This window comes from Pipra filicauda, unplaced genomic scaffold, assembly GCF_003945595.2.
Source record: "Pipra filicauda isolate LSUMZ 115617 unplaced genomic scaffold, ASM394559v2 scaffold80_size11013439_pilon, whole genome shotgun sequence".
Classification (NCBI taxonomy): domain Eukaryota; kingdom Metazoa; phylum Chordata; class Aves; order Passeriformes; family Pipridae; genus Pipra; species Pipra filicauda.
The window spans coordinates 7,434,219-7,458,074 of NW_024104987.1; the positions used below are offsets into that span (position 1 = coordinate 7,434,219).

Here is a 23,856-nt window from a genome sequence, read left to right on the forward strand (position 1 = left end):
AAGTCAGTCCTGGTGCAGCCGAGGGGTGGAGGTGGTGACGCCCTTGGCACCCGGACACCAGGGTCCCTCTGGGTGGGCAGGGGGGTCTGTGCCCCCGCCCAGGCTGAGCCCTCACACGGGCAGGGCGGTCGCTGCCTGCTCCAGGTCTCGGGTGCCGGGGGGGCGGCGGGGCCGGGGCGTCTGCTGCAGCCGCACGTTGTTGTTGGTGGCCTCTGGGCCTGGGGGGAGAAAACGGGGGGTCAGGGGCTCCCAAAACCCACCGGCGCTCTCAGCTCATCTTTCCACGGGGGATGTGGTTTAGTCTCCCAAGTAACGCCCACCTCCCCAGATCCCCTTAGGCTTTTGGCTGCAGTGAGGGCTGGCGAGTGCCTGCACTTACCTCTCCAGGCTGGGGGGGCCCCTTGAACCCCCGGTTTCTCGGGAATGCCGAGGGCCAAACAGAAATCACAGCGTGACCGTGGCTGGGTTTGAATAACCCAAACGAAGGGGGCTGCCTCTGCCTGCCCTGCCCAGCCAGAGGGCACATGCAGACGCCCTGTGGGGCTGCAGGTTGGGCACAAAGGGATGTCACCGTGGCCTGGACAGTGAGGGGGTTGTCAGCAATGCCGGAACAAGGGGCGCCAACCCAGCGCCAACCCCCCCCAGGGTGATGGGGCGCGAGGCGGGCGCAGGCTCTGGGGGTCTCATACCTATTCCTCAATGTTAATGGGGCAGGAGTCCGGCACGGCGGCTGCGTGGCAGGAGAGACCAGAAGGCACATGGTGAAGGCGGGAGAGGCGGCGGCGGCGCGGGGACATGCACGCGAGAGAGCAAACGGGGGGACCGGGTGGGACCGGGGGTCTCACCGCCTGCGAACGAGGCAGGGAGCTGCCACCGGGCACGGCGGGAGGGGTCCCTCATGCGTGGGGCCTCCTGGGGTTTCGTGCCAAGAAGAACTGAGGGGTGGGCATGCTTATGGTGCGGGGCAGCAGGGTCTCTGCATGACTCCTCTCCGGCTGCAGGCTCCCTCCAGTTCAGGCAGCACCCTCCAGTTGGGACAGGGTGAGGGCAGAGGCTTGTGTCCCACCACAAACAATCAGGGGCTTAGGAAGCGGGTGCGCCCCTAAAGCAGGGGGCTGCACCCACCAGCGAGGTTAAACCCTGTGCCCAGAGCAGCTCTGAGCCAGGGGGACATGTGTGAGGGCATGTTAAGGCCAAGGGCTGAGGCTTTCCCAGAGGGGGAGCAACAAAATCCTGCTGCCTGCTGATTTATGGGAGGTGACAGCTACCATTTCGACTGGCTTTTCATGGCGAGCTCAGGCTGGAGAGCGAGGCATGTTAAGTCTGCAGATCCCGGAGGGAATGGATAATTAAACAGGACCACATGTACATGCACACTGAAATCCCATTAAGAGCTTGATATTGCCTAAGTCACTGTAGAGCTTCAGTGCAGAGACCCAGCTCAGCTCAGTGCACCCTTGGGAGGCTGCTGAGGAGCAGGGTTGGGGCAGCAGGACAGGGTCTGGCCCTGAAGCAGGGTATCAGCCCCATGCTCACCTCTTGGGCTGCAGGAGGGGTTTCCCCTGCCATCAGCAGCCAGCAAACCTGTCCTGGGCAGACCAGCTCCTAAATCCCATCACAGTGAAACCCAACCAGCTCCCTTGGCCTGTTGTGGGATCACTCAGAGCATCTGTGGCTTTAAATCAGCAAAAGCCCCCGGGGGATTTCAGGTCTTCTGCAGCAGCTCCCCAGCCCTCCCACCTTCGTGCCAACCTTTTCAGCAGGAGCCTTCCCCCAGTTTCTCTTTCCAAAGCTGTTTTTGCCACCCTGTCCCCCGACTGTGGCCACAGCCAAAGGATGCTCTGAGTCCTGTGGACAGCCTCTGTAACTCCCTACACACCCCACGGCTCTACAGGATCCACTCAGGACACAGATCTGTATGTTTTAGTTAAACCTTGTGTCCTAAAATCCCTGGGATGTGGCCTTTCGCCTCCTCCCAAAGCCTTTTCCCACCAGATTGAAATCTGCAGAGATTTCACAACACCTTTGAGGAACCACATCTCCACTACAGAGAAGGCAAAAATATAATTATCAAATCTCAACATCATTCCACTGGCTTGGAGGCTCTCCTAGACGTGGCCTCTCAAACACCAAGGATCTCAAGGGCCAGTGTGTAACTGTCTCCAAAGGTCCCCTAAAATCAGTGAATGGGGTTGTCATGCACTGGGTACAAGTCCTTAGAAATTTTATGAACGATACAGCCAAAACAAAACCACAGGATATGGAACACCCCCCGTCTGTCTCACTGTGAACCTAAAGGATTGTAAATTGAAAGATACAAAACTGGTCTTATCTCCTTATGATATAGAATCTGACTGTGTCCTAGAGGGTTTAAGCACACTCTCCATGACTGCCCCCAAAACTACTCCAAAACCTATAAAATTGCCCCAAATGTTTCACTGGTCAGACCATATGAGGTCAAACTGGTTGGACAACAACAAACATTGTTTCTCCTCGTTCCTTAAAGAAAGCAGAAATGTCCATGCAGACCAATGTTTCTACTACCAGACCAAAATGTTCACCTTTTACAGGTGCCTCCTCTACTGGATGGTTTTCCTCAGTAAACCAGAGGTCATCACCTTTCACATCTAACCAGTATATTGGGAACTGGAAGAGGGATATTGAACAATATTGATCTGGAAACTCTGGCTAATAAATTGGGTACAACCATTAATAATTTGAGCACTACAGAGCAACCCTTAAGGTCTTCCTAACCCTCTCTCTGAAACACACAGTGTCACATTCAGCTATCTTTTCTGTCTCAGAAAAATACCAAAATGCTAACAACCAACTGACTGATGCTCTGGGAATTGCTCAAAGCAAAGTGCCTTCAGCACTCAGCTGTATGCCAGCTCAGTTATGGCTACACTCTATCAGTGCTGTGATAATCAGAGAAGGGAAAAATGGACTTTTATTTTGAATTTAAGTGAAATTCCAAAGGTAATTTTGGATAATGCCACTGCATCTGAAAGGGAATTTCAATCCTGGTGGTCTTTAACCAGATTTTCTTACCTCCTCATTGCTAATAAGGCCACAGCTTTTGTCTTAGCAATATGCAATGTTTCAGTCTATACCATTCACCCCATCGTTGTGCTCGTAAGGGAACCAGATCCACCACAACATCAAGCACAGGCTTTTAAAAACAATCATACACACACGGCAAATCATTGATGTAGATGGTTGTGTGGTGAGACAATGACAGGGGTTTATATGTGAAAGTAATACTTTGAAAGCCCAAGATGCCTGTTTGGACACAGAGCTGTGTCTGTCATTTTGAAATGTCTCCTGACACTGATCCTGAACACATCCTAGTATCCATAGAACAAGGGTGTGTATGTCTAAGAACCCCTTGTGATAATTAAACAGTGGATGACAAAGATACAGCTTTGTAACCACTCGATTCTACATACTTGTAACTTTACCTATAGAGCAGGCTGTGACTTCAACTATTCTCTACCAAAAACTGTACCAGAGCATACATGACAACATCGTGTTACATGACACTTTCCCTCCAACCACTCCTGGGATGGACATTACCCTGGTTAAAAACTGTTGGAACATCCTGATCTACACAAACTGGTACAACATCAGAAAAAGGAAAGTTGTAAAACATTAATCACTGTCCATCATGATGTGGAAAAAACACATCATGTCCTACAGTGAGTGTAAAGGGGTGGAGAACATCACTGGTGTTCTTCCCACTGGCCCCTCTGCCATCCTCGGGGGACCAGGGGCAGCCCCAAAGCTCCCGCTCTGCACCTCCTCTGCCCCTGGTCCTGGCACAAGTAGCAATTCCCTGCTTTTCCCCGCAAATGCTAAGGCTGGATCGCCCCTCATGCTGGCAGCAGGGCAGCTCCGTGCCGAGGGCTCCAAGCAGCACAGCCGCTGGACACAGGGACTGGCGTGGTGGCCAAAGGATGGAGAGTCCATCCTTGGCTGGGTTCGTCCCAGGGGCCAGATCCTGCACCCCAGCCCAGGTTGGGGACACGGCCAGTGCACTCCTCACAGCAGAGCAAGAATCTGACCCTGTGCTGGAGCCGTTTGGGCTGCAAAGCTCCCCCTTCCTCATCCTCCCCCCGCCACAACCAAGGGGGATGCAGTCAAGGATGGCTTTGGCTGGTGCCACAGCCAAGGGATGCTTTGCCAGGCTCCCCAGCAAGGCAGAGGTGCTGCTGAGATATCCCCCCCAGCTCCCTCCCCAGCCCTCCTGGGCAGGGCTCAGGCAGCTGCTTCCAGAGGGTGATGGAGGGGACACAGGACTTCTGTGGCAGGAGCCTGTTCCTCCCCAAGAGCCTCAGCTGTGTTTCTCTGGCACAGAAACCACCAGGAACAGGCAAAGCAGCAGGAGAGGAGGCTTTCCCAAAGGAGTAGTGGGGAAAAAAGGATTTCCCTTCCCTCCAGTGGGTTTCACCCACCCTCTCGGCTCTCCAGCACCTGCTGCAGGTTTCAGACCTGCCACAAAGTTAGGCAAAGGGGCAAGGCAAGGGCAGAGTTGCTTTCAGCTTGTCCACAAATGTATTGATGGAGACCCCTTGGAGGGCTTTGTCTTGGTTTTTTTGCCCCATTTCTCCACACACAGGCTGAGGAAGGGTCCCCAGTCCACTGCTCCCTTTGGCCTGTGCAGGGACCAGGGGTCACCAATACATTTGTCACCTTTGTGCAACTCTGGGCAGGGAGGGGACACAAGCATGGGTGGAGAAAACCGTGTTGGCACAGAGCGAACATGAACTTTCACACGGACGGAGGAGCCTGGGGGGAAGGAAGAAGAGAAAAAAAGAGATGGAGAGAGGGAGGGAGGAAAAAGAACTGGAAGGAGGGTGGGAGAGAAAGCGTGAAGAAATGGGAAAGAGGGATGAATGTGGGGCTCTGTAGAAAGATGACCCGATCTGACATGCCCCATCTCCCTGGCCTTGGAGGAAGAGGAGGAAGAGGCAGGCAGCTCCTGCTGTAAAGCTGGACTGGCTGTGGATCACACCCCAATGCAAATACTGCTGCTCCCACCACGAGCCTGGACCAGGCTACAGTTGTGCCACCTTCCCAGGTGCAATCTGGGGTGCCAGCAGCCCCCTGGCCAAGGGACAGAGCATCCCATCAAAGCAGGTCTGCAGCCCCCTGGGGACATTCCAGCAGGGACAGGCCACCCTGACCTACGGGTGGTGACGTGCCTGGTGCTCAGCCCTGCAGTGAGATGGGTGGTGGGGTGCACTGAGGACAACCTGGTGGGGATGGCGGGAATGACGGTGATGGGAGAGGAGGGATGGACGCAAAGGGCTGGGGGGATGCAGGGAAGAGTGGGACTGTCCCCCCCCACCCCAAGTTCATGTTCAGCAGACGGCCACTCACCAGGTAAGCAGGCCTCAGAGCACAGTTTATTGTCCAGCGCTTTCACGTGTGCGATGCCCATGTCATTGTTATTGTCACACCTCAGACCGAGGAAAGCGCCTGTCCTCGGGCCTGGAAGGGAGTTAAGGCAGTTAACGGTGCTGGGGCTCCACGCTGCCTTTTAGCACTGGGGGGTGGGGTTTCTGGGGCTTTTCCTCTCCCCTCCCCAGCCTCTTTCAAAAGTAAAAAAATAGATAAAAACAATGCATCCAGGTCGGAGCGGGTGAAGAGTGGACAATAACTCCTGGGCACAGCCCGAGCTGCTCCTTTCCTTGCGCCGGAGGGCAGCGGGACAGCGAGGATGTGGTGATGGGCACACGCGTGAACTGCCCAGGGTTCAGCCAAACCTTCCCCCCTGCCCAGCTGAGCGGTCCCTGGTCGGTACAGCCAGGCCATGGTGGCATCAATCACCTCCTGTCAGAGCCTCTCCGGCACCATCGGTGCGTGTGAGAGCCGCGTGGGTGCCAGGAGGAGGCAGCAGCTGGATGCGTGGGGCAAAAGAAGCCGTAGCCAAGCTTTTGCAGGGAAATGGAGGCTTTTGGGGCTGAGGGAAGTTAACTCTGCTTCTTAGCATCACCTGTACGAGAGATCAGCCCCCGGTTGCTTGCCTGCATCCATTAGATGCAGGCGACTGAACCTCAGGAGGGATGTTCCCAAATAAGCCCCGCTGAGAATGGGAGCAGGACCGTGTCCTAAGGAGAAAGGCCATCCTGCTCCCAGAGTTGTTGGGATGCCTGTGGACATCCACCACAGCCCCTAGTTGTCCCTACTTGTCATATTTGAGTCTCCCCATCAGCAGGAGCCTCTCTGCAGGGCAGAGGCCACATTTTGGGGATGGGTGTTCCTGCTTTCCAGCTTGGCTCAGTATCCGGGTTGGATGGGGAAACAGTTTTGGCATATTTTTGCTAACAAGAAACTTGCAAATATGCAAAGGGGCACACTATGGGCCTCCTTATTGCCCAAAAGCAATCCAGGGCAGTCGGTGGCTGATGGTACCTCTTCCTTGGCTATTTGAGCTCAAGGGAGGAGGCAAGAGGAGGCCTTAATGTGCATGTGTTGACTTGTGAAATCACACTGAGGACAGGCCAAAAAACGTGAGGAAAGCATCCCAAGGGGAACAGCTTTGCAGCCTCTTTCCTATGGGAATCAGCCCAGACATTAATCCCTATAGGAGAGGCTTTCAGAGATGCAAGGAAAACCTTGTTGAGGGGGAAAACACAGAGAAGCCTCTTTCTCACTTGGCTTGTTGGAAAAACCACTGGATCCTGCACATCAACCATCACCTGCTCCATGTCCTGCACTGAGCTCACTGGGGTCCCCCATAGCCACCTGGCTCCCCCACCCACTGGTGTTCAACCCACCCATGGGTGGCCCTGTTGTGATTGATGTTTCCCGCCTCTGGTGCCTGTGGAGTCACCCAGGGCTGTCCCTGATGGCAGGGAGGGGAGCTGGGGACAACACAGCACCCGCCACTCATGGCTGCCCACTGGTGACAGCGACCTGAATGTGAAGGGACAACAACAAGCCGGGGCCTTTTACCGTCTTCCTGCGTGGGAGAGGCGTCCTCATCCTCCAGCACATCGTTGCCCTGCAGCACAGGCGAGAGGCAGCGTTAGCCAGGGGCTGCTCCCAGGTGCCCCTGGGGGAATGTCCCCAGCCCCAGGGGTTCCATGGACCAGGAGGATGATCATGGCCAGGGGACAGCCCCACTGCCCCATCCATCCCCAGGGCAGCCCGCAGGGACATGGATGTGTCAGTAGCTCCTTCCTCATCCCAGCCCCAGGGGAATGTGGTGCGAGCTGCCCAGCTTCCCCCTCAGTGGGCACCCAGAAACGGATGCAGCTGGGATCCCCCCTCCACACTGGGAGTCACCACAGCTCCCAGTCCCTCATGGGGTAGTTACAGTTACCTCAGCATCGAGCTCCTCGGCAGAGATGCTGACAAAGTTCACATCTGGGGATTCCACAGGCGTTGACTGCGGGAAGAAGGGGGGAAAGATGGAAGGAAAAACAAATAAAAAGTCTGGTGCCAGGGGGTTTGGAGGAGAAGTTACATCCCATGGGAAAGCTCTCAAACCTGGGGATGATGGGCACCACCAACAACCCCTCAGCCCCTACCTCTCCATCAGAGGCTGTGACGCTTGCGGCCGCAGGTGAGGGGAGCATGTCCCCCTCCTCCTCCTCCTCCTCTTCCTCCTCTGTGCCAGGAGCAACGTAGGAGCCAGACATGGAGGACACAGTGTCTGTGCTGAGCTGGGAGTGCTGGCTCTGGGAGGAGGCCATGGACATGACGGACTGAGCCAGGCTGCTGCTGACGGGCTCTGGGGGAGAGCAGGGGCTGAGCGGGGCCGCTGGACCCTCCCAGCCCATCAGTGCAAATCACGGCACAGCACCCGCTAATTAAAGAGGGGGCTAACGAGGAGGAAGGACTGGCTGCATGCCATGGAGACGGGATAGCTGCAAAGCTGCCAGCAGTGGGTCCTGGGCCTCACAGCCCCCCATTTCTGTGGGATGACAAAGCAGACATGATTGGTGCCTCCATCAGCCCCATCTCCAGGTCTACGAGTGACAAAGCAGAGGTGACACCCTGGGGCTCCATGCAATGCCCGTGGCAGGGAGGGAAGGGCCATGGCAACCCACTCTGCATCCCCCTGCAGTGGGAGGGTCCCAAGACCACGATGCCACTCTCCTGCCTTGCCAGCACCCCCGAGCCCCACTTCTGAGGGAAGGCCCACCTGTACCTTCCGGGGACGAGATGGTGGAGGAGAGGGGTGTCCCAGTGCATGAGGACTGGTCAATGGCTCCTGATGATGACAGGGTGAAGTTTTCACTCTCCGGTGTCGCACCACATTCCTGGAAGAGGAGCCCATGGGAAGAGTGGGATAGAAGATATTCAGTTTGGATTAACTGCCTCACCAAGGCATCCTTACGGACGGAGGAAGAGCCAGGAGGGGCAAACCGCAGCCACACCCTCTGGTTCCAAGCCTCCCCAAACCGGCTGCCCCTCCAGTGCCTCAACTCACCACCAGCACTCACCTCCTCGCACCGGGCTGGGGATCTCCTCCTGGAGACCCTCGGCTCCGACTCGGTGCACGACTTCTCGTCCTCCTCTTCAGGCAGGATGGAGGAGTTCTGCGAGATGGACCTGGCCAGAGCGGGCAAAGCAGAGGGCTTCACCCCTGCCCACAGACCCCCTGAGCCCTCCCAGCCCCCTGTGCCCACCCTGGTACTCACTTGGAGATGCTCTTCTTCAGCTTGAGCCCCGGGGGGCCGCAGTCGGGCAGGCGCTGGAGGGGCGAGAGGGCCCTCAAGGCAGGCAGGGGGCCGTCACTGCCATAGGAGGGAAGGGTCCCCACGCCCGGGGGGTCCCCCAGGGCCCGCAGTGGCAGAGCAGCCGGCGAGGGTGTCAGTGGCCCGTTGAGGGCCTCCAGCAGCGACACCACCTCATAGCCAGGGGGAATGTTCTCTGAGGACTGAGGAGAGGGAAGAGACAGGGTGAGGATCCTCCCTGACCCATTTCTCTGCATTCCCTTGCTCCCAAGCAGGATGAAGATGTCCCAGGGAGAAGATAAACCCAGACACCCAGCCAAATGCCCATTCTTTATGCAATACCAACCCTGCAGTTTGGTCAATTTGCATTAAACAAGTAAGGCTTTTCCCTGGAAAGCACATGGATTCCCAGACATTCCCATCCTGATCTCAGCAGGGTGGAAGGGGTGGGGGTCCTGCATTCAGCCAGGCACTGACCGAGTGCTCCTCAGAGTCCGAGGTCTGCGAGGCGATGATGGGGTTGAAGCTGGTGGGCGAGAGGGGACCCAGCTTCTTCCTCATGGCTCGGATTTGAAGCAGGGCTCGGAAAGCTGCGGCAGCAGGGGAGAAGGGTGGGGTGAAAACCGGGTGCTGAGAGGAGGCCCCTCAAAAAAATGCCACCCCGTTTCCCAAGAGGGGCATCCCCAGTCTGCACGGCGTCACCACACATGGGGCTGGAGGGACTGCAGAATGAAGGATGGGAGATGCCAGCCCATCCCCAGAGATACCAGCCCATCCCCAGAGATGCCAGCCCATCCCTAGAGATGCCAGCCCGTCCCCAAAGATACCAGCCCGTCCCCAAAGATACCAGCCCGTCCCCAAAGATACCAGCCCGTCCCCAAAGATACCAGCCCGTCCCCAAAGATACCAGCCCGTCCCCAAAGATACCAGCCCGTCCCCAGAGATGCCAGCCATCCCACCCAAGGCAGCAGCCCCCGGCCCTTACGCAGCCTGCAGATGGGGCAGTTGTTGGCCTGGTAGCGCAGGGTGTCGGCGCAGGTGTTGCAGAGGCAGAGGTGCCGGCAGGGCAGGATGAGGGTGTCGCGCACGTCCGACAGGCAGACGACGCACTCGGCGCTGTTATCGCTCACCTCGTCCTCGGCCACCTGCCCCGAGGGGAGGATGGGAACTGCTCAGGGCCCTCAGGGTCCCCAGCCCACATGGCACGAGGGTGGGGTGCTCTGAAATACTGCCTGGGTGCTCAGAGTGCTCGCTGTGAGGTCCTGCCTGTGTCCACGGGCTGCCTGCTCTTGAAATACACCCCTGGACCTTATTCCTCCCCTGCTGGAGGCTGGGAGATGGGGCAAAAGGAACCCCATAGGAGGATACAACCTTCACCCCAACTTTTACACATACAGAGCAGAGCATGAGGCCTATCCCATGCCTTGAGCCCCACGCTCCCTGTCCAAGCCGGCAAGATCCGGCCATCACCTTCCCACACCACAAAGTTTGGGGGGAAAAGCTCAATCCTTGAGCTTTCTGCCTCCAGCAGCTTGGATGCCAACACAAAGCATCCCCAAACACCAGCAGCTCTGTGCTGTGCTGCCAACTCTTGCCCTGAGCATGTTTTAGGGACTGGACCTGTGCTAAAGGAGGGGAAGAGGGTATGAGGGAAGACCCACAGGATGCAGGCTGGGGGATGCAGGGACATACCTTGGAATCCTGTGTGTTGTACTTGTTCTCAATGCCGTAGATCTCCTGCAGGAGGTAGCTCACACCATCCACCTGCAATCCCACGGGGAAGGGTGAGGAGCAGAGACATGCATCGATTCTCTTTGCATTGACACACTCAAAATTGTATCCAAAAACCTCCCCGGGAGGCAGGGGCAGGGTAAGGGCAGGCTGCTGCCCACCTCAGGGTTTAGGGCTCCCCAAAAGCCCCTCAGCACCTCCTTGCAGGGTGTGCAGGGCACCTCCACTGCCTTGGGGACTTCTGGACACTCACCACTTGCTTCTGCTTGAGGGGCTTCACACAGAAGGTGCCATCACTGTGCTGGAAGGAGGAGAGAACACACGGGTGGGCACCCATGGACTGTTCTGCCGGAGCATCCACCCACCCCGCAGCTGCCACTGTTCCCAGCCAGTCCATTTGGCAGGAATTCTGGCTTTTCCTGACACCCCAGAACCAGGTAGCTGTGGGATGTCACGGGCACTGCAAAGCTGGAGACTTGTTGGAGGAAGGAAGATGGGAGTTGAGCCCAAATGCCTCTATAGTGGGTGCTTAAAATGAGGGAATAGTGCCAGAATTTGAGGAGCAGCCCCAAAACAGCCCCCGCCCAGCAGCACCATCCCGAGCCCCTCAGGGATTCTCCAGGCTCTCACACCTGGTGGGTGAGGGGGGATGAGAGGGAGGATGGCCCCAGCTTGGCACTTACCTTCTCAAAGGTGGCCAGCAGCACGTGGCAGTGCCCGATGTGCTCTGCAAGACACAAAGGGACAGGCAGGGCTCAGGGGACAGGCAGAGCCACGGTGGCAGCAAGGAAAAGCAGGAGGCTCTGCCCAGGTGGCATCACAATGCCAGCAACTGGGAAAGCCCATCCCAACAAGGAACCCCCTTCTCACCCTCTCCTTCATCCACCACTGCCTGCACCACCATGGGATACACCTCCCGGTCCAGGTCGAAGCCCAGCTGGAGAGAGATGGGAGAAGAGGATCAGTGAGATGGAGGTGGGATGAAGCCTCTGTCACTGCTTGTTCATCACCACAATCAGGCCCACAGTGGATGCTGGGGCTGGGGGAACCCACCTCCTCCTCGCTCCACTCAGAGGGGTCGATGGTGTGGGAGGGCACACAGAACTGCTGGCACACCCCCCGCTTGTAGTGCACTGTCTCCGACTGCAGGCTGTTGTCCCTGGGGATGTAGCTGTCCCATGGAGAGAGGACAGAGTCAGGGCACCACAGCTGTCCCCACACTCCCCCTGGTCCCCCCAGATCATGGAAACATCAGGAAGATGGGAGTGGGGGGGAGGTCACTCCTCCCCTCCCCTCCCAGATGCTTCTTGGGGCTGAGGTAAGAAGTCCTAAAAAGGGCTAAAATAATCCTCAGGGCTAAAATAAACACAGGGCAGCCAACACAGCACAGGAGGGGATGCAACCTGGAGAGGACTGGGAGGGACAATGATTTCTCCCCGTCTCCGTTCTGACCTGAAGGTAAAAAGAGGGAGCAAGATCGGATGGGGAAGAAGGTGGCAGGGGCTGGCAGGGACCTGGTGGTGGCACCTGGGGGGGAGATAAGGAGCCCCCTCCATCCTTAGCACCACCAGCAGCTGTCTCGTGCCCTGAAGAGGAGAGAGGCTCCAGGAGGGAGAGGCTCCAGGCCCAGCAGCCAGGGGCACACACTGGGCTTGGGGGGACACAGGCCAGGCTAGAGGGGAACATGGGCCAGGCTGGTGGCTCCTCACCTGGCCACCCCATTGTGAAACTCCTCGGTTGCCTGGTAGTAGATGGTGATGGCCACACGGGTGTCCGTGTCGAAGGTGAACTCCACGTTGTAGTGCACCTTGGCTTTGCTGACTTCTTCCCCGGGGGTCTTCACCTCCTCCGAGCACCTGGGGAGCACAGAGGGTCCAGGAGATGGGCACCCCTCAGGAACGGCTCGGGGTGCTCCAGGACTGGCCCCCTCAGCACTGATGGCCCCAAGAAGGGGCTGCTGCCCTCCCTCAGGGGAAACTGAGGCACACCAGGAGGGCCCAGCACGCCCAAGGTCAAGCCTACAGGCTGGGAAGTGCCGCAGACAGATTTCAGCCTAATCCCGAATCTCACAGCCCTGCCGCAATCCCCAGCCTCCCTCCAGCAAAGCCTTTGGAAGGTGGGGGAGGAAGAAGCAGCAAAGCACTTCAAAGGCAGCACTAAGCTCCTTTAATCCTGCGGCAGTGCCTGTGCTGGCATGCGGGAACCGAGACAGGCTCATCCCTTCTATCTGCCCGTGCTGAAATGAGAGCAGCCCCGTGCACACCATCCCCTGGGAGCATCCAACCAGCCCCTTCCCTCCCCGTGGCTCGTGGCCGTGGGGTGCCCGGACTCACTTGACGAGGCGCAGGGTGTCCTTGCGGATATTGATTAAGCTCCTGAGGGTCTTCACGGGTTCCTGAGGAGGTGGAGCAGCGTAAGGGAACTAGGATGAGAGAGACACCGGTGAAGGCAGACGCTCATGGGGGGTTAGAGTGGCTGCGGACCCACCAGTGACCCAGACCCAACACCCTGTGGAGGGAATTGGGGTGGGCAGGGGTGCTCCTGCTGGCGCAGGCAGCACGGTGACAAGGACATCCCTCGGCAAACAGCAAGCCCAAAACCCTCTGCAGGGACAATTTCACTGGGGAGGGGTCACGCAGAGAGGGGCTGTTCCTTGTCCCTTCGGTTGGAGGGTGAGGAGGATTTAAGGCACAGGCAGGCGGCTGCTGATGGATGGTTAGGCTGCTGGATGAGGCTGGGCAGGGGGAGGCTGAAGCTCCCTCCCTGCCCACCAACCAAGGAACAGGCACAAATGTCTCTGTGTCCTCCCTGGGATGGATGGGATTTGGGTGGTGGGATCCCTTCCAGCCCCATGCCCGGAGCAGAGAGCCAGTGGGGCAGCTGGGCAGGACCAGGCAGGCAGCAGCATCTGTCCTCCAAGGTGACATTATCCTTCCCAGTCTTTCCTGTCCACCTGCACAGGGGCTATAGAGGAGAGGGGACACAGTGGTACCCAGGGGACACCCTCTCCTTGGCACTACAGCCACCCAAAGGAGACCAAGGGCATTGGGGAAGGGATGTAGGACCCACCTCTCCCCTCTCCATCTCCATCTCCCAGGTGGGTTGAGGTCCAGGAGGAATCAGCCCCAATTAAGGCCCAGCTTGTTGCCCAGCTGTCACTGCGTGCCAGGGGACAGCCAGGAGGGTGTCAGGTGCCATCGGGGAGGGCAGATGCTCAAAGAGCCTCAACTGCTGCCTTAGGAGAGGGAATAGTGTCCCACTGTTCCCCCACACCGCCCCCAGCCCAGAGAGGAGGGACAGCAAGGCACCCACTGCACCCCAATACTGAGGGGACAAGACCAAATTGCAGGTGGCACGTGGGGGTGGCCTGCAGCAACCCAGGCACCCCTTCCCCATGTCCCTGGTGCCCTCACATGGGAAATCCATAGTCACCTAACCTGTCCCCAAAGTTATCATCTCCTTCCCTGACCCCAAAGCCCTGCAGAACAGGATGGATGGGGCTGAGGGACCCGTGCTGGGCTCAGAAGGACAGGATGGGACAGGCAGCTGGCAGAACTCAGCAGGGCAGGCACAGCTCTGCCCCATCCCTCCTCCACCACCCCAGCATTACAACATCCAACCATCCCACGGCTCTGATCCCACTGGGGCCATCCGAAGGCGGATTAAAGCCTCGGCTGGATGCAGCGTGGCTGATGGCACTAGAGGCTTTGGAAATGAATTTCCAGCACTGTGGAACTGCGTCCCACTCCTCTGGTCCCCTCCAGGAGGGCAAAAGGGCAGCAGAGCCATTAGCCCGGTGTTAACGAACTTTTTAATGAATCACTAAACGTGCACCTGCAGAACTGTGCACCTGCAGAGTCACCCGTGGCAGCTGGAAAGGAGAAAGTGAGAAAAGGCCTCCGGGTTGGAGCTGACCATGTCACGACACGTTGTGCCGTGTTGCGATACATCCCCTGCTGTTCAAATTAACCAACTAATTAAATCTTGCTCGTTGGCACCTCTGCCCAGCCGAGCCATACCCAAACCAGCCCTGGCAGGGAAAGCACCCATGGGTGCAAACCCCCTCCTGCTGCAGCACCCCGGGGGTGGGTGGCAGATGAGGGAGGGGGCAGCTGAATCCCCTGGGTGCCCCCCGCAGGGGCCGTTGGGCTGGGCAGGATGGGGAAGTGACACAGGCAAATTTTGTGCTGCAGAAACTGCTTTGGGCTCTTTCACACCCACGTGCGAGCAGCTCTTTTTGGGGGGTGGCTGGATTTTTGTTGGTTTTTTTTTCCCCCCAAGTTAAATTTTGCAAGCTGGATTTGCACATCAGAAAGGGGCCATTCAGAGGACGTTTTGCATCTCCTCACTTTAAATCAAGCTGAAACACAACAGAAAAAAGTGGGTAACGGTTGTGGTGAAGAACATTATCCATGTGTCTGTAGCAACATTTGTTCCAGGCCAGCTTCTGTTGAAGTGAAAAAAAAACAGCCTCAAAAATCTTTCTTGGGGTTTTTCTACAAGCAGACCCTGGCAGGTTTGTGTGGGCAGGGAAACCCAGTGTCATGTTTCAACAGTTCCAGGCTTCCCCTGTGCTCTCGGGGTGCCACCAGCAGCTTCTCTGCTCCTCAGCCCCTGCATGGTGGCAGCTACTTAAACCTGCAACGCCCTTCCCAGCCCCTCTGGAACCTGTTCACAGCTGGAAAATCCAGATTATCATGCATCCATGGAAAGGAGAAGCTGCACAGCCTCCAGGTGCTTTGCACACCCCTGTGGCAGCAGTGCTGTTCATTGCTCAAAGTGCTTTGCTCAGAGAAGACCTGGGACACAATTTTTCCAAGACCTCCTGGCCCCCGATCCTCAAGGAACCCAAAATAAATCCCCCACCAAAAAAAGCAATGGCCATCTCCAATGTTTACAGCCCAACCATGGCTCTCACAAGAGTCCAGAACATGAAAGCATCACAAGCCAAGAAGCATCAGGACAGGATGCCCAAGCGTTGCCTGGAGATAGGCTTGGACCAGAACCAACATAAATCCTCCCTAACCCCTCCCTGAGCCCCCAAAACTGGCTGACCCGAAAGCTCAGCCCCAAAGCTCTCCCTGCTCCCCAGGAAGAGGGATCCTGGTCCCAGCTCAGCAGCCCAGGGCCATTGGTAATTAAGCCAGAGCAGTGAAATTTAGCTCGTGACGCCGTATTAATTCTCTCTGCTGCTTCCAAGCTGTTCCTTTACCTTCCCTGCTGCTCTGCTGTCGGGGCCACTGACTCAGGAACTGCTCACTGGGCAGTTTAGAGGCTTTTACTGTAATCAAGAGGATTTCTCAGCAGTCGCTGCTGCAGAGAGACCCCGAGTGCTGACTTCTCATTTTCCAGGAAAGAACAGAGGACGGAGAGAAAGGCTCTGCCTTCGCCCACCCAATGCTCACAGGATTCAGGGGTGCTCCTGCCCTTGGCTCTGCCAGGATCCCTGCTCTGGCATAGCCCAGGGCTGGACACTTCCCCACTGAAGGACTGCACAATCCTGCCAAAATGCTGCCGAAGCCAATTCCAAAGAGGAAACAGGAACCTGGCTGGCAGCAGCCTCGCCAGCCCAACATGGAATATGCAGCACTTGAGAGCCGAGCCAAAGCATCAGGCAAGTTTATCTCAACTCAACAGAAAAGCTTTAGAGCCTTTTAATTCCCCACCTCGAATTTTTTTTAATGCTTGACCCCCCCACAACTGCTACAGCTGATGCTGGTGAGCTGCTCTGCTGAGATGGAGCTGGGGACATCACTGCCACAGCTGAACTCTGCTCTCATTTCCTCCCTTTCCAAAGGCAGCCAGCTCAAAAAACATCTCCAGGAGTGTGGGTTGCAGGTTCCCCCATGTCCTGAGACCAGCTAGAGCTGGCAGCACCCAGCACTGCAAAACCCATCAGTTCTGCCCACAGCCCTCATCAAATCCCCCCCTTTTTTCCCCCCCTCTTCTTCCCCTTTTTCTGCTAGAGCTTGGGAAATACTTTCACCTTTTCCTGTCCAAGATACTCTACCCTGCAACATAACAGCACAGCTCCAGCATGCTCCCCACCCGTGCCCTCTGAGCTGGGATATGGCTCCTGGCTGAGATGGGAAAAGCAAAAGGAAAAGCAGATCTCAGAGACGGAGTCAGAAAGAAGGAGTTGGATTAAATCAGTCCATTCTCCCTCACCATTGGGGGTTAGTCCCCAGTGGAGGACAGGCTGCAGCAAGTACCCAACCCTTATATTACACATCAGAGAATCCACTCAGGCCACCCCAAGTGTGCTTGGCTGGCTCTGCCCTTGGAGGGGGACAGTCAGCAGCCTTATACCATGCACCCCATGACACACACAGCCGCTGCCATTTTGGGAAGGGGTGTGCCTGTGCTCCAGATCCCCCCCCAGCCCCACATCCCCTCCGGTACCCACCACCACGGGCCGGTTCCCCAGGAAGTTGAGGTCGCTGTTCTCCCCGAAGAGATACCCCTCGGGGTGTGTGGAGTCGAACTTCTCGCCTCCCATGATGAAGTGGTTGGCAAAGTAGCTCCCTGGAAACGAAAACACAGCGAGTGCCTCAGCAGAGGGGGAGGAGGGGGCTTCAGCCGGGCGATGGAGCGGCACAAAGCCACCGGATCGATGGCTCCGAGGTGACTTTGTCCCCAGGGTCACCTTGCTGGGAGCCTTTCAGGTTGAGCTCACATGCTGACAGCCCCCAAGCTGGCAGAGGCAAAGAAGGAGCTGGCCAAGACTGCCCTGCACCCCCTCTTCTCCCTGCTCACATCAGCAACCACGGCCAAAATCTGGGCAGACAGAGCCAGGACGGGGAGAGGCTGGTGCAGGGGTCTATTCCCATGGCAGCACTGGACCCGGGGACTCCTCCACCCTGTGGGATTTAACAGGAGCAGATTCACACCCCAGAGCTTTGGCAGCTGCAGCACCTGCTCCCCTTTCCCTTCCCAGGAAATCCCTGTGAGCCCCAGCGTGGCCTGAGCCACCCAAGGTCATCCTGACCTTCAGCTGGCAGGAGCGGCCGGATCCTGGTCTGTGAGGAGAAAGAGGAGACAGCTCTGGGGTGGCAGAGCAGGAGAGCAGCTCCTTGCTAATCCTTGGCATAAACACCAGCTCATGCCCAGAGGAAGCAGGAGAGGCAGCAGCACAGTCTGACCTGCCAGAGAACCCAGAACCCTGCAAGTCCCAGAGGAGCCAGGCCGGCTCTCACATCCCCAGGGATGCTGCCAGGAAGGGGTAGCATGGACCAGGCACACAGCCCTCAAAACAGGCGGGGTTGATCCTGCCAGAGCCCGGCAATACAGACCTTGTGTGCCACCCAAGGCAGCATGTCCAGACACAGGCACAAATTTGTTGCAGCTTCCACCAGGAAGGTGGGCAAAGTACAACTGAACCGAATTCCATCAGTTCTCAGCTTGCAGCCTTCCCTAGGAAGGGCTCACCTGCAAAAGGGAGGATTTGGGGGGGGGTTGCAGACCCTCCAGGAGCTCAGCAATGCCCTTACAAAGTGCTCCACATTGCCCTGATGAACACTGGGCAATGACCAGTGTCCCTTCTTCCCTTGCAGGGTAAACCCGTTCCCGAAGTTGGGAGTAGTCTCCAGGTCAGGCACTTCTCCACTGGAAGAGATTTTCCTCCCAGCCCAGACAGGAGCTGACTGGTACTTGCTCCTTGTCCATGAGATCTGGGCTGCATGGGGAAAGCATGTTGTGGCACAGGATCCAGCTGGGCAAGAGAGTCAGGAATTGAGATGGGAAAAGAAGGGAAAGGGGGAGGTGGACAGGGATGGGGCAGCAGCGAGGGGTGAGCACAAGCACCTGGGAGCCAGGAGAGGCAGCGGATGTAGGCTGGACACAGTGTCCTGCATCCCAACAGCCACAGGGACAGGGTCTGGCTTGTAAAAAAACCCCAAACTCACTAGCACAGATCCATCCACAGCCCCCCTGGGGACATCCAAAACTAAACCATTGGGGTCCACAGACAAAGGAGCTCAAGCCTGGGCTGCAGCTCTGCTTGTGGGGACTGCAGTCAGAGGCTTCCAGTAGACTCAGGGACTGTCCAGGGCTGGATCAGGCTTTAATACTGCATTTAAAAACCAAAGCCAAGCCCAAAGCCCAAGGGGAGGAGGAGCAGGGATCTAACACCGGGGCAGGAGGGGTGAGTGGGGCCACAGAGCTTCGTCCCAAGGCCCCGTGGCACTGGGATGCCCGGATGCAGTGTGCCCGTTAGCAAACGTTGACCATCAATTATTGATGCCTGCTGCTTTCAGGTCCCATTTTCCATGTACATAATTTATAGGCAGCTCGCCTGGAAGGACGCGGCCACGTGGAAAAAAAACAACCCCAAGAGCAAAGTGCCTTCAGAGCCGCCTGAAACGGCACGGCCGGGGGAGAATGGGGCCATCAGGAGCTTTTCCTGGCACTGACTTGGGGCAAGAGCAGGAGATGGTAAAAAAATTATATTTGAACCTGAAGAAAAGCTGCCCCAGCACCAGGAAAAAGCTGGAAAATGGAGCACAGGCTCTCTGTGATGGCCCCAGCCATAGTTTGGTGGGTGCTGGGGGCTCCTGTAGGATGGGCAGAGTGGGCAAGGATCATGCTGCTGTCACCCAGTCTCCCTGCCAGGGATCGGAAGCATCCCTGCAGGTTCCCAGCACAGCCCCAAGAGGCTTCAGCTCCCCCTTCACAGCAAACAGCACCAGCCCTACGCTCCCTCCCAGGGAAGGTCCTCCAAAACCCTTGTCATTTAACAAAAGCCTTGAGTTGTGCCAGGCTCTTCCAGGGAAGCACCAGGGAAAGCCCAGGGCATTGGCACAGGAGCGTGTCGGTGACTCCATGGGCACTGGCAGGTGGCAGAGGAGGGAAGCACCTTCCCAGGCACAGCCACCTTATTATCAGCTAATTGTAAATCCTCACTCAACGCCTACTCCCGGGGAAGGAGAGCCTGTCAAGGACGGTCACATCTCAGGAAGGGCTGCTGGAAAGGAGGAATAAACCCAAACTGCCTGAGGTTCCTGGCAAAAAAAGTGTGTCCTGCACATCTGCCAGCACCAGCACACAGGACACATCTGGCACCAGCTGACAAGCCCTTTTCCCCACAAGTGCCAGGGATGCCACCCTGCTCAGGTGCACAGAGAAGGGCGAGAACCCCACAGGCACAGACCCTGGTGTGTGCTATGGCTGCGCCCGTGGCTCTGGCACACAGTGGCACGTGTCTTGCACTGTCCCCTGAGCCACCACTGCCCTGATGGGGTCTTGCTTAGCTCTGGTACTGCAAACTCTGGCTCTCAAATGTTACAGCCCCGCTCTCTGAAGCAGCTAAAATAGAACAGCTCGTTCCCAGCCCATCCACACGCTCCCAGGGAGGGAAGCACCGAGTTTGCACAGCCTTCGGTCAGCCCAGCCGGGTGGCCATGGCACGGTGCTGGCACAGGGATACCCTGCGGCAGTGAGTGCCAGCATAGGGTGCTGTGATGGTTAAAAGGCTCTGGGTGCCCCTGGGCAGCCCATTATTTAATTCAGTGCTCTAAAGCAGGCAAACAGGACCAGCAGCAGCTGGAGGTGATGCCAAACCCTGTCTGCAGCACTGCTGCGTCAGCCCTTGTCCGCCCTGGCAGTGCCACCACTGAGTCCCCCAGGACTGGGGGTGTCACTGCCGGGTTAATCCCTGTGCTCCTGTGCCCAGCCAGCACCCTACTCATGGTCCCACATGCCCCAGGGGAGCTCAGTGCCAACCACAGCCAGTGACAGGGGCTGCAAGTGGGGGACTTGCCCCACAGCCATCCCACTAGCCAGGCAGTGGGCTCCATAAACAGCCTGTGCTGGCTCTCCCTCCTATTGCCTTTGACAGCCACTGAAGTAAACCCGAGCCTTTGTTTCAAAATTCTGGCTTAATTGATCCCATTTACACCTTGCCTGGAGGGGATGGGACCCCCAGGATGGAGAGATGTTTATCTGGGACGAGACACAGCTGCCCTATTCCCACAGGCTGCACTGGCCCTCCCAAACGAGCCTGCAGCCCGACGGACAAAGCCACATCCACAGAGAGAGGGAAATGCCCCAGGGTCCATGAGATCCCACTCCAGGGCCACGGCTTCCAAAGCCAGCGGCTGTTTCCAGCCGGTGAGAAGCGCTGCCGCCACGGAGGAATCGGCTCCGCCACCCGGCACATCCCCCCTCTTCAGGCTGCCGGCAGCGCTGAAGGCAAATCCCACTCGGATTAAAGGCAAACCAGCCATAATCTCCCACTGCCACCAGCCTGCCCTCGTCCCAGTGCAGATGGCCATGTCACCTGAACACCTCCTGCCCCTGTCCCCAGACAGCACCAGGACCGTTCCCCATCTCTGCCCAGGCCCCACCAGTGGGACCAGCCCAGCTGAGCACATCCAGGAGCCCCAGTTTCCCCCTGGAAGGCGGAGTTAAGCATCATCCTGGTGATCTCTGCCAGCTGAGATGAGTTTGGAAGTGCTCAGCTGGGTGCACTTGCTCCCTGGGAACTGGGCACAGGACTTGCAGCCTCCACCCTTTCATACCCAGACATTTCAAGGGCCCCTAAATAAGACACGGTCACAAGGAAAAAACCCTTAATTAATGGAGCCACAGCCCCTGCAAAGAGCAAACCCACGGATGGGGTGGTCCAGCTTCACCTGGCATCAAGGTGACAGAGGCCTTGAAACCATGTAAAAGACAGAACTGGAGAAGCCCACCAGGAGGCCAGGCTGCCAAGGACCGGCCATCTCCAGCCAGCTGTGCAACCTATTTTAGGTTAAAATGAAAAAAAAAAGACAAGCGCAGCTTTCCAGGACAAGCGCAGGGTTTGTGTTGGCTGTAATTCTTCCTAAGGAGGTCTTTAGTTGTAATTAGCGAGCAATTTGTCACAGCGCTAACGATCCAAGCATTTACCTTATCCTATTAACTACCAAAATAGTTGCCTATTAATAATATTCAGTGCCGCAAGGATCCTGTGGCAATCCCCACACACACACACAGGGAGCTCCGGGGCATCGTTCCCTGATGCCGGTATTTTTGCGGCTCTGAAGCGCTGCCGGACCCCATCGCCTCCCCCCGCCGTGCCCCCCACATGCCCCCCCCGGACACCAGCTCAGCCCGGCCCTTGCAGGGAAAAGTGAGGCATGGAGGGGAGGGACGGATTCTCCAAGGTCACGCACAAGGTTTGAGACAGGGCCAGATTCGGGAGCAGGAGATGCATCATCACCGAGCCTCCAGGCAGGGAGAGGAGCCGGGAAGGCAGAGGCTGGGGTGCTGCTGTGGGGCAGAGCCCTGGGAAGGAGGGATCCCCTCCAATCCCTCCCACCCCAGCCTCCCTCATCCTCCCGGGAATTTAAACCCAGGATTTTCCCGAGCAGCCAGCAACGGATCGGCAGGCTATAAACACAAAAAGCGCCTTCAGAGCCCGGTGCAGCAGAACACGGCTACAGAAACAATTACAATAATAATGTCTTTAAAGTCGCGTCAACTCAGCCAAGTTTGGGAACCGGGCTGGGCTGGCAAAGGGGCGCCCGGAGTGGGGTGACCCCATCCCTGCTCGCACCCAGGGTGTCCCGCACCAGACCCGGATTTTTAGGGTGCCCCCCCCCCCCCCCCCGTGTGTCAGGGTCTGCTTTGGGGTGCGCAGGGACACCCCGGCCCGGAGCAAGGTCGTGCCCGGTGCCCGCCCCGCTAGCTCCCCTCTCCCCCTCCCCATCGGCGGCACCGGCACGCGGGGACCCCCGGGGGGCTCACCGGATTTCGGGGGGTATCTGTAGACGGAATTAGCGGGGATATCCACTTCCTCCACCCCTGCGTTCTGCCGGCTGGTCAGAGCCCCCATGGCCGGGCCGGGGCTCAGCGGGCGGGGAGCGGCGGGGTGTCCTCCCGCCCGGGACCGGCACCGGGACCGGGACGGGGGCCGGGACCAGGGCTGGCGGCGGCCCCCGCCCGCAGCATCCTCCGCTCCGCTCTGCGCCGCGCCCGGCGCCGCCTCCGCGGCACCGCGGGGCTGCGACACACGGGGCGGGGCCGGGAGCGGCGACACGCCCCGACCCGCCCCGGAGCGGTCCGGCTCGGCCGTGGGGACGAGGGGACAGGGCGCTGCCCCTGCCCCCCCGATCACCCGGTGTCCCCCCACCCGCCCAGCGGGGTCCCCCCCTCGGGTGCCACTTACCTGTCCCCCGCGGTGCTACACGCGTGCCCATAGTGCCACCCGCCTGCCACCCCCTGTGTCACACAGATGCCTCCAGTACTGCTCAGTGGTCCCCCTCGCCATTACCTGCCGCTCCCAGTCACACCACCCTGTGACCCCTGCCCACCCCAGTATCACCCCCCTCCTTGCCCCCATCCCCACCAGTGACACTGAGCAGCGCCCTCAGCCCAGGGACCCCCAGGGACAGTCTGGGCCCCTGAGGCTGGTTCAGGGCATAATCCTTCTGTTCCTGTGCCCCCTGCCGCTGGGGTGGCCCCTGGGAGAAGGACAAGCCCCCCCTTTTCCCAGCAGGTCACATGAGGAAGGAGTCGGTGCAGCTGTTGGCACAGGGGCTGATCCCCTCCAGCAGCACCCCAGGGCTGCACAGTGCTGGGGGATGGAGTGGGGCAGGTTAAAAGCCCCCCTCCAGTGCACACCTCTGTATTCCCCATCCTTCCCAGCTCTGCTCCGCACCAGGAGCAGCTGCATCTGCCAGGCACAGCCTCTGGAGGCAGGAGCTGCCTGTCCGCTCCAGTGCACCCCAACAGTTCCCCCCAGTTCCCCCAGCATTAAGTTACTGGGAAGCACTGGGCACTACCTCATTTTCCCCTTGGAGCTGAAGGGGAAGGATGGACCCTTCGACCGGTTGCTGAAGCCCACCGGTGATTAATTAGTCCGGCAGCGCAAGTTAGTGGAGCATCACATGATTTTGATTTGAGTTGATAACACGAGTGCTATAAATATCAGACGGGAGATGTGCAGAGAGGCGGATCAGCTGCCTCGATGGCCTCGGCTGCTCAGTGGTGATGAGCAAAGGCTGTCCCCGGGGCTCCCCTCTTCGCCCCCTCCCCGCAGAGGGACACAAGGATCCCTCTCCCCAACTGCTTCCTACACGCACAGCCCCAAAGGCAGCTGAGAAAAGCCAAAACAAAGAGCAGCCACACACCACGGGAAGCCAAGGGGTGGCTTTGTATCCCCTTTGTCAGTCTGTCACTGTCACACCAGGAGCCACAGCCCCAGCAGTGACACCGTGTCCGTGCTGTGGGATGTCACACCTGGGCTAGGTGCCAGTGGGAGCATCGGCCAAAGAAAAGGACTTGGACTCCATGATCTTAAAGGTCTTTTCCAACCTAAATAGTTCTATGAGGAGCAAAGGGCGACATCAGCACCGGGAGCCTGCTCCAGCTCTCAGTGCTGGCACCCACCCGGGAATCCTGAGACCCCAGGGGCTGATCCCCGTTCACCCCAACACACCTTTTGGGGAGCCTG

General features: G+C 58.0%; 1 protein-coding gene across 9 annotated transcripts; it reads right to left on the bottom strand.

Annotated features, from left to right (window-relative positions):
- RNF157 (ring finger protein 157) lies at positions 1-22,338 on the bottom strand. 9 transcript variants are annotated; one of them, XM_027730136.2, is made up of 21 exons: positions 22,149-22,338; positions 16,828-16,946; positions 12,755-12,843; positions 12,131-12,277; positions 11,475-11,592; positions 11,292-11,358; positions 11,105-11,148; positions 10,675-10,722; positions 10,383-10,454; positions 9,676-9,835; positions 9,168-9,280; positions 8,655-8,893; positions 8,457-8,565; positions 8,156-8,273; positions 7,539-7,741; positions 7,331-7,396; positions 6,961-7,009; positions 5,383-5,493; positions 4,693-4,788; positions 690-730; positions 132-218 (listed from the first exon to the last, which is right to left on the bottom strand). In XM_027730136.2, exons 1-20 carry the CDS (start codon positions 22,234-22,236, stop codon positions 690-692), a joined length of 2,097 nt encoding a protein of 698 aa, XP_027585937.1. In that variant the 5' UTR covers positions 22,237-22,338; the 3' UTR covers positions 132-218. The 9 variants fall into 9 exon arrangements, with proteins under 9 accessions (XP_027585956.1, XP_027585947.1, XP_027585937.1 ...); XM_039390209.1 differs by lacking the exon at positions 4,693-4,788 and having other exon boundaries at positions 690-848; positions 12,755-12,816; XM_027730175.2 differs by lacking the exon at positions 4,693-4,788 and having other exon boundaries at positions 8,162-8,273.
- Between the last annotated feature and the right edge of the window lie 1,518 nt (positions 22,339-23,856).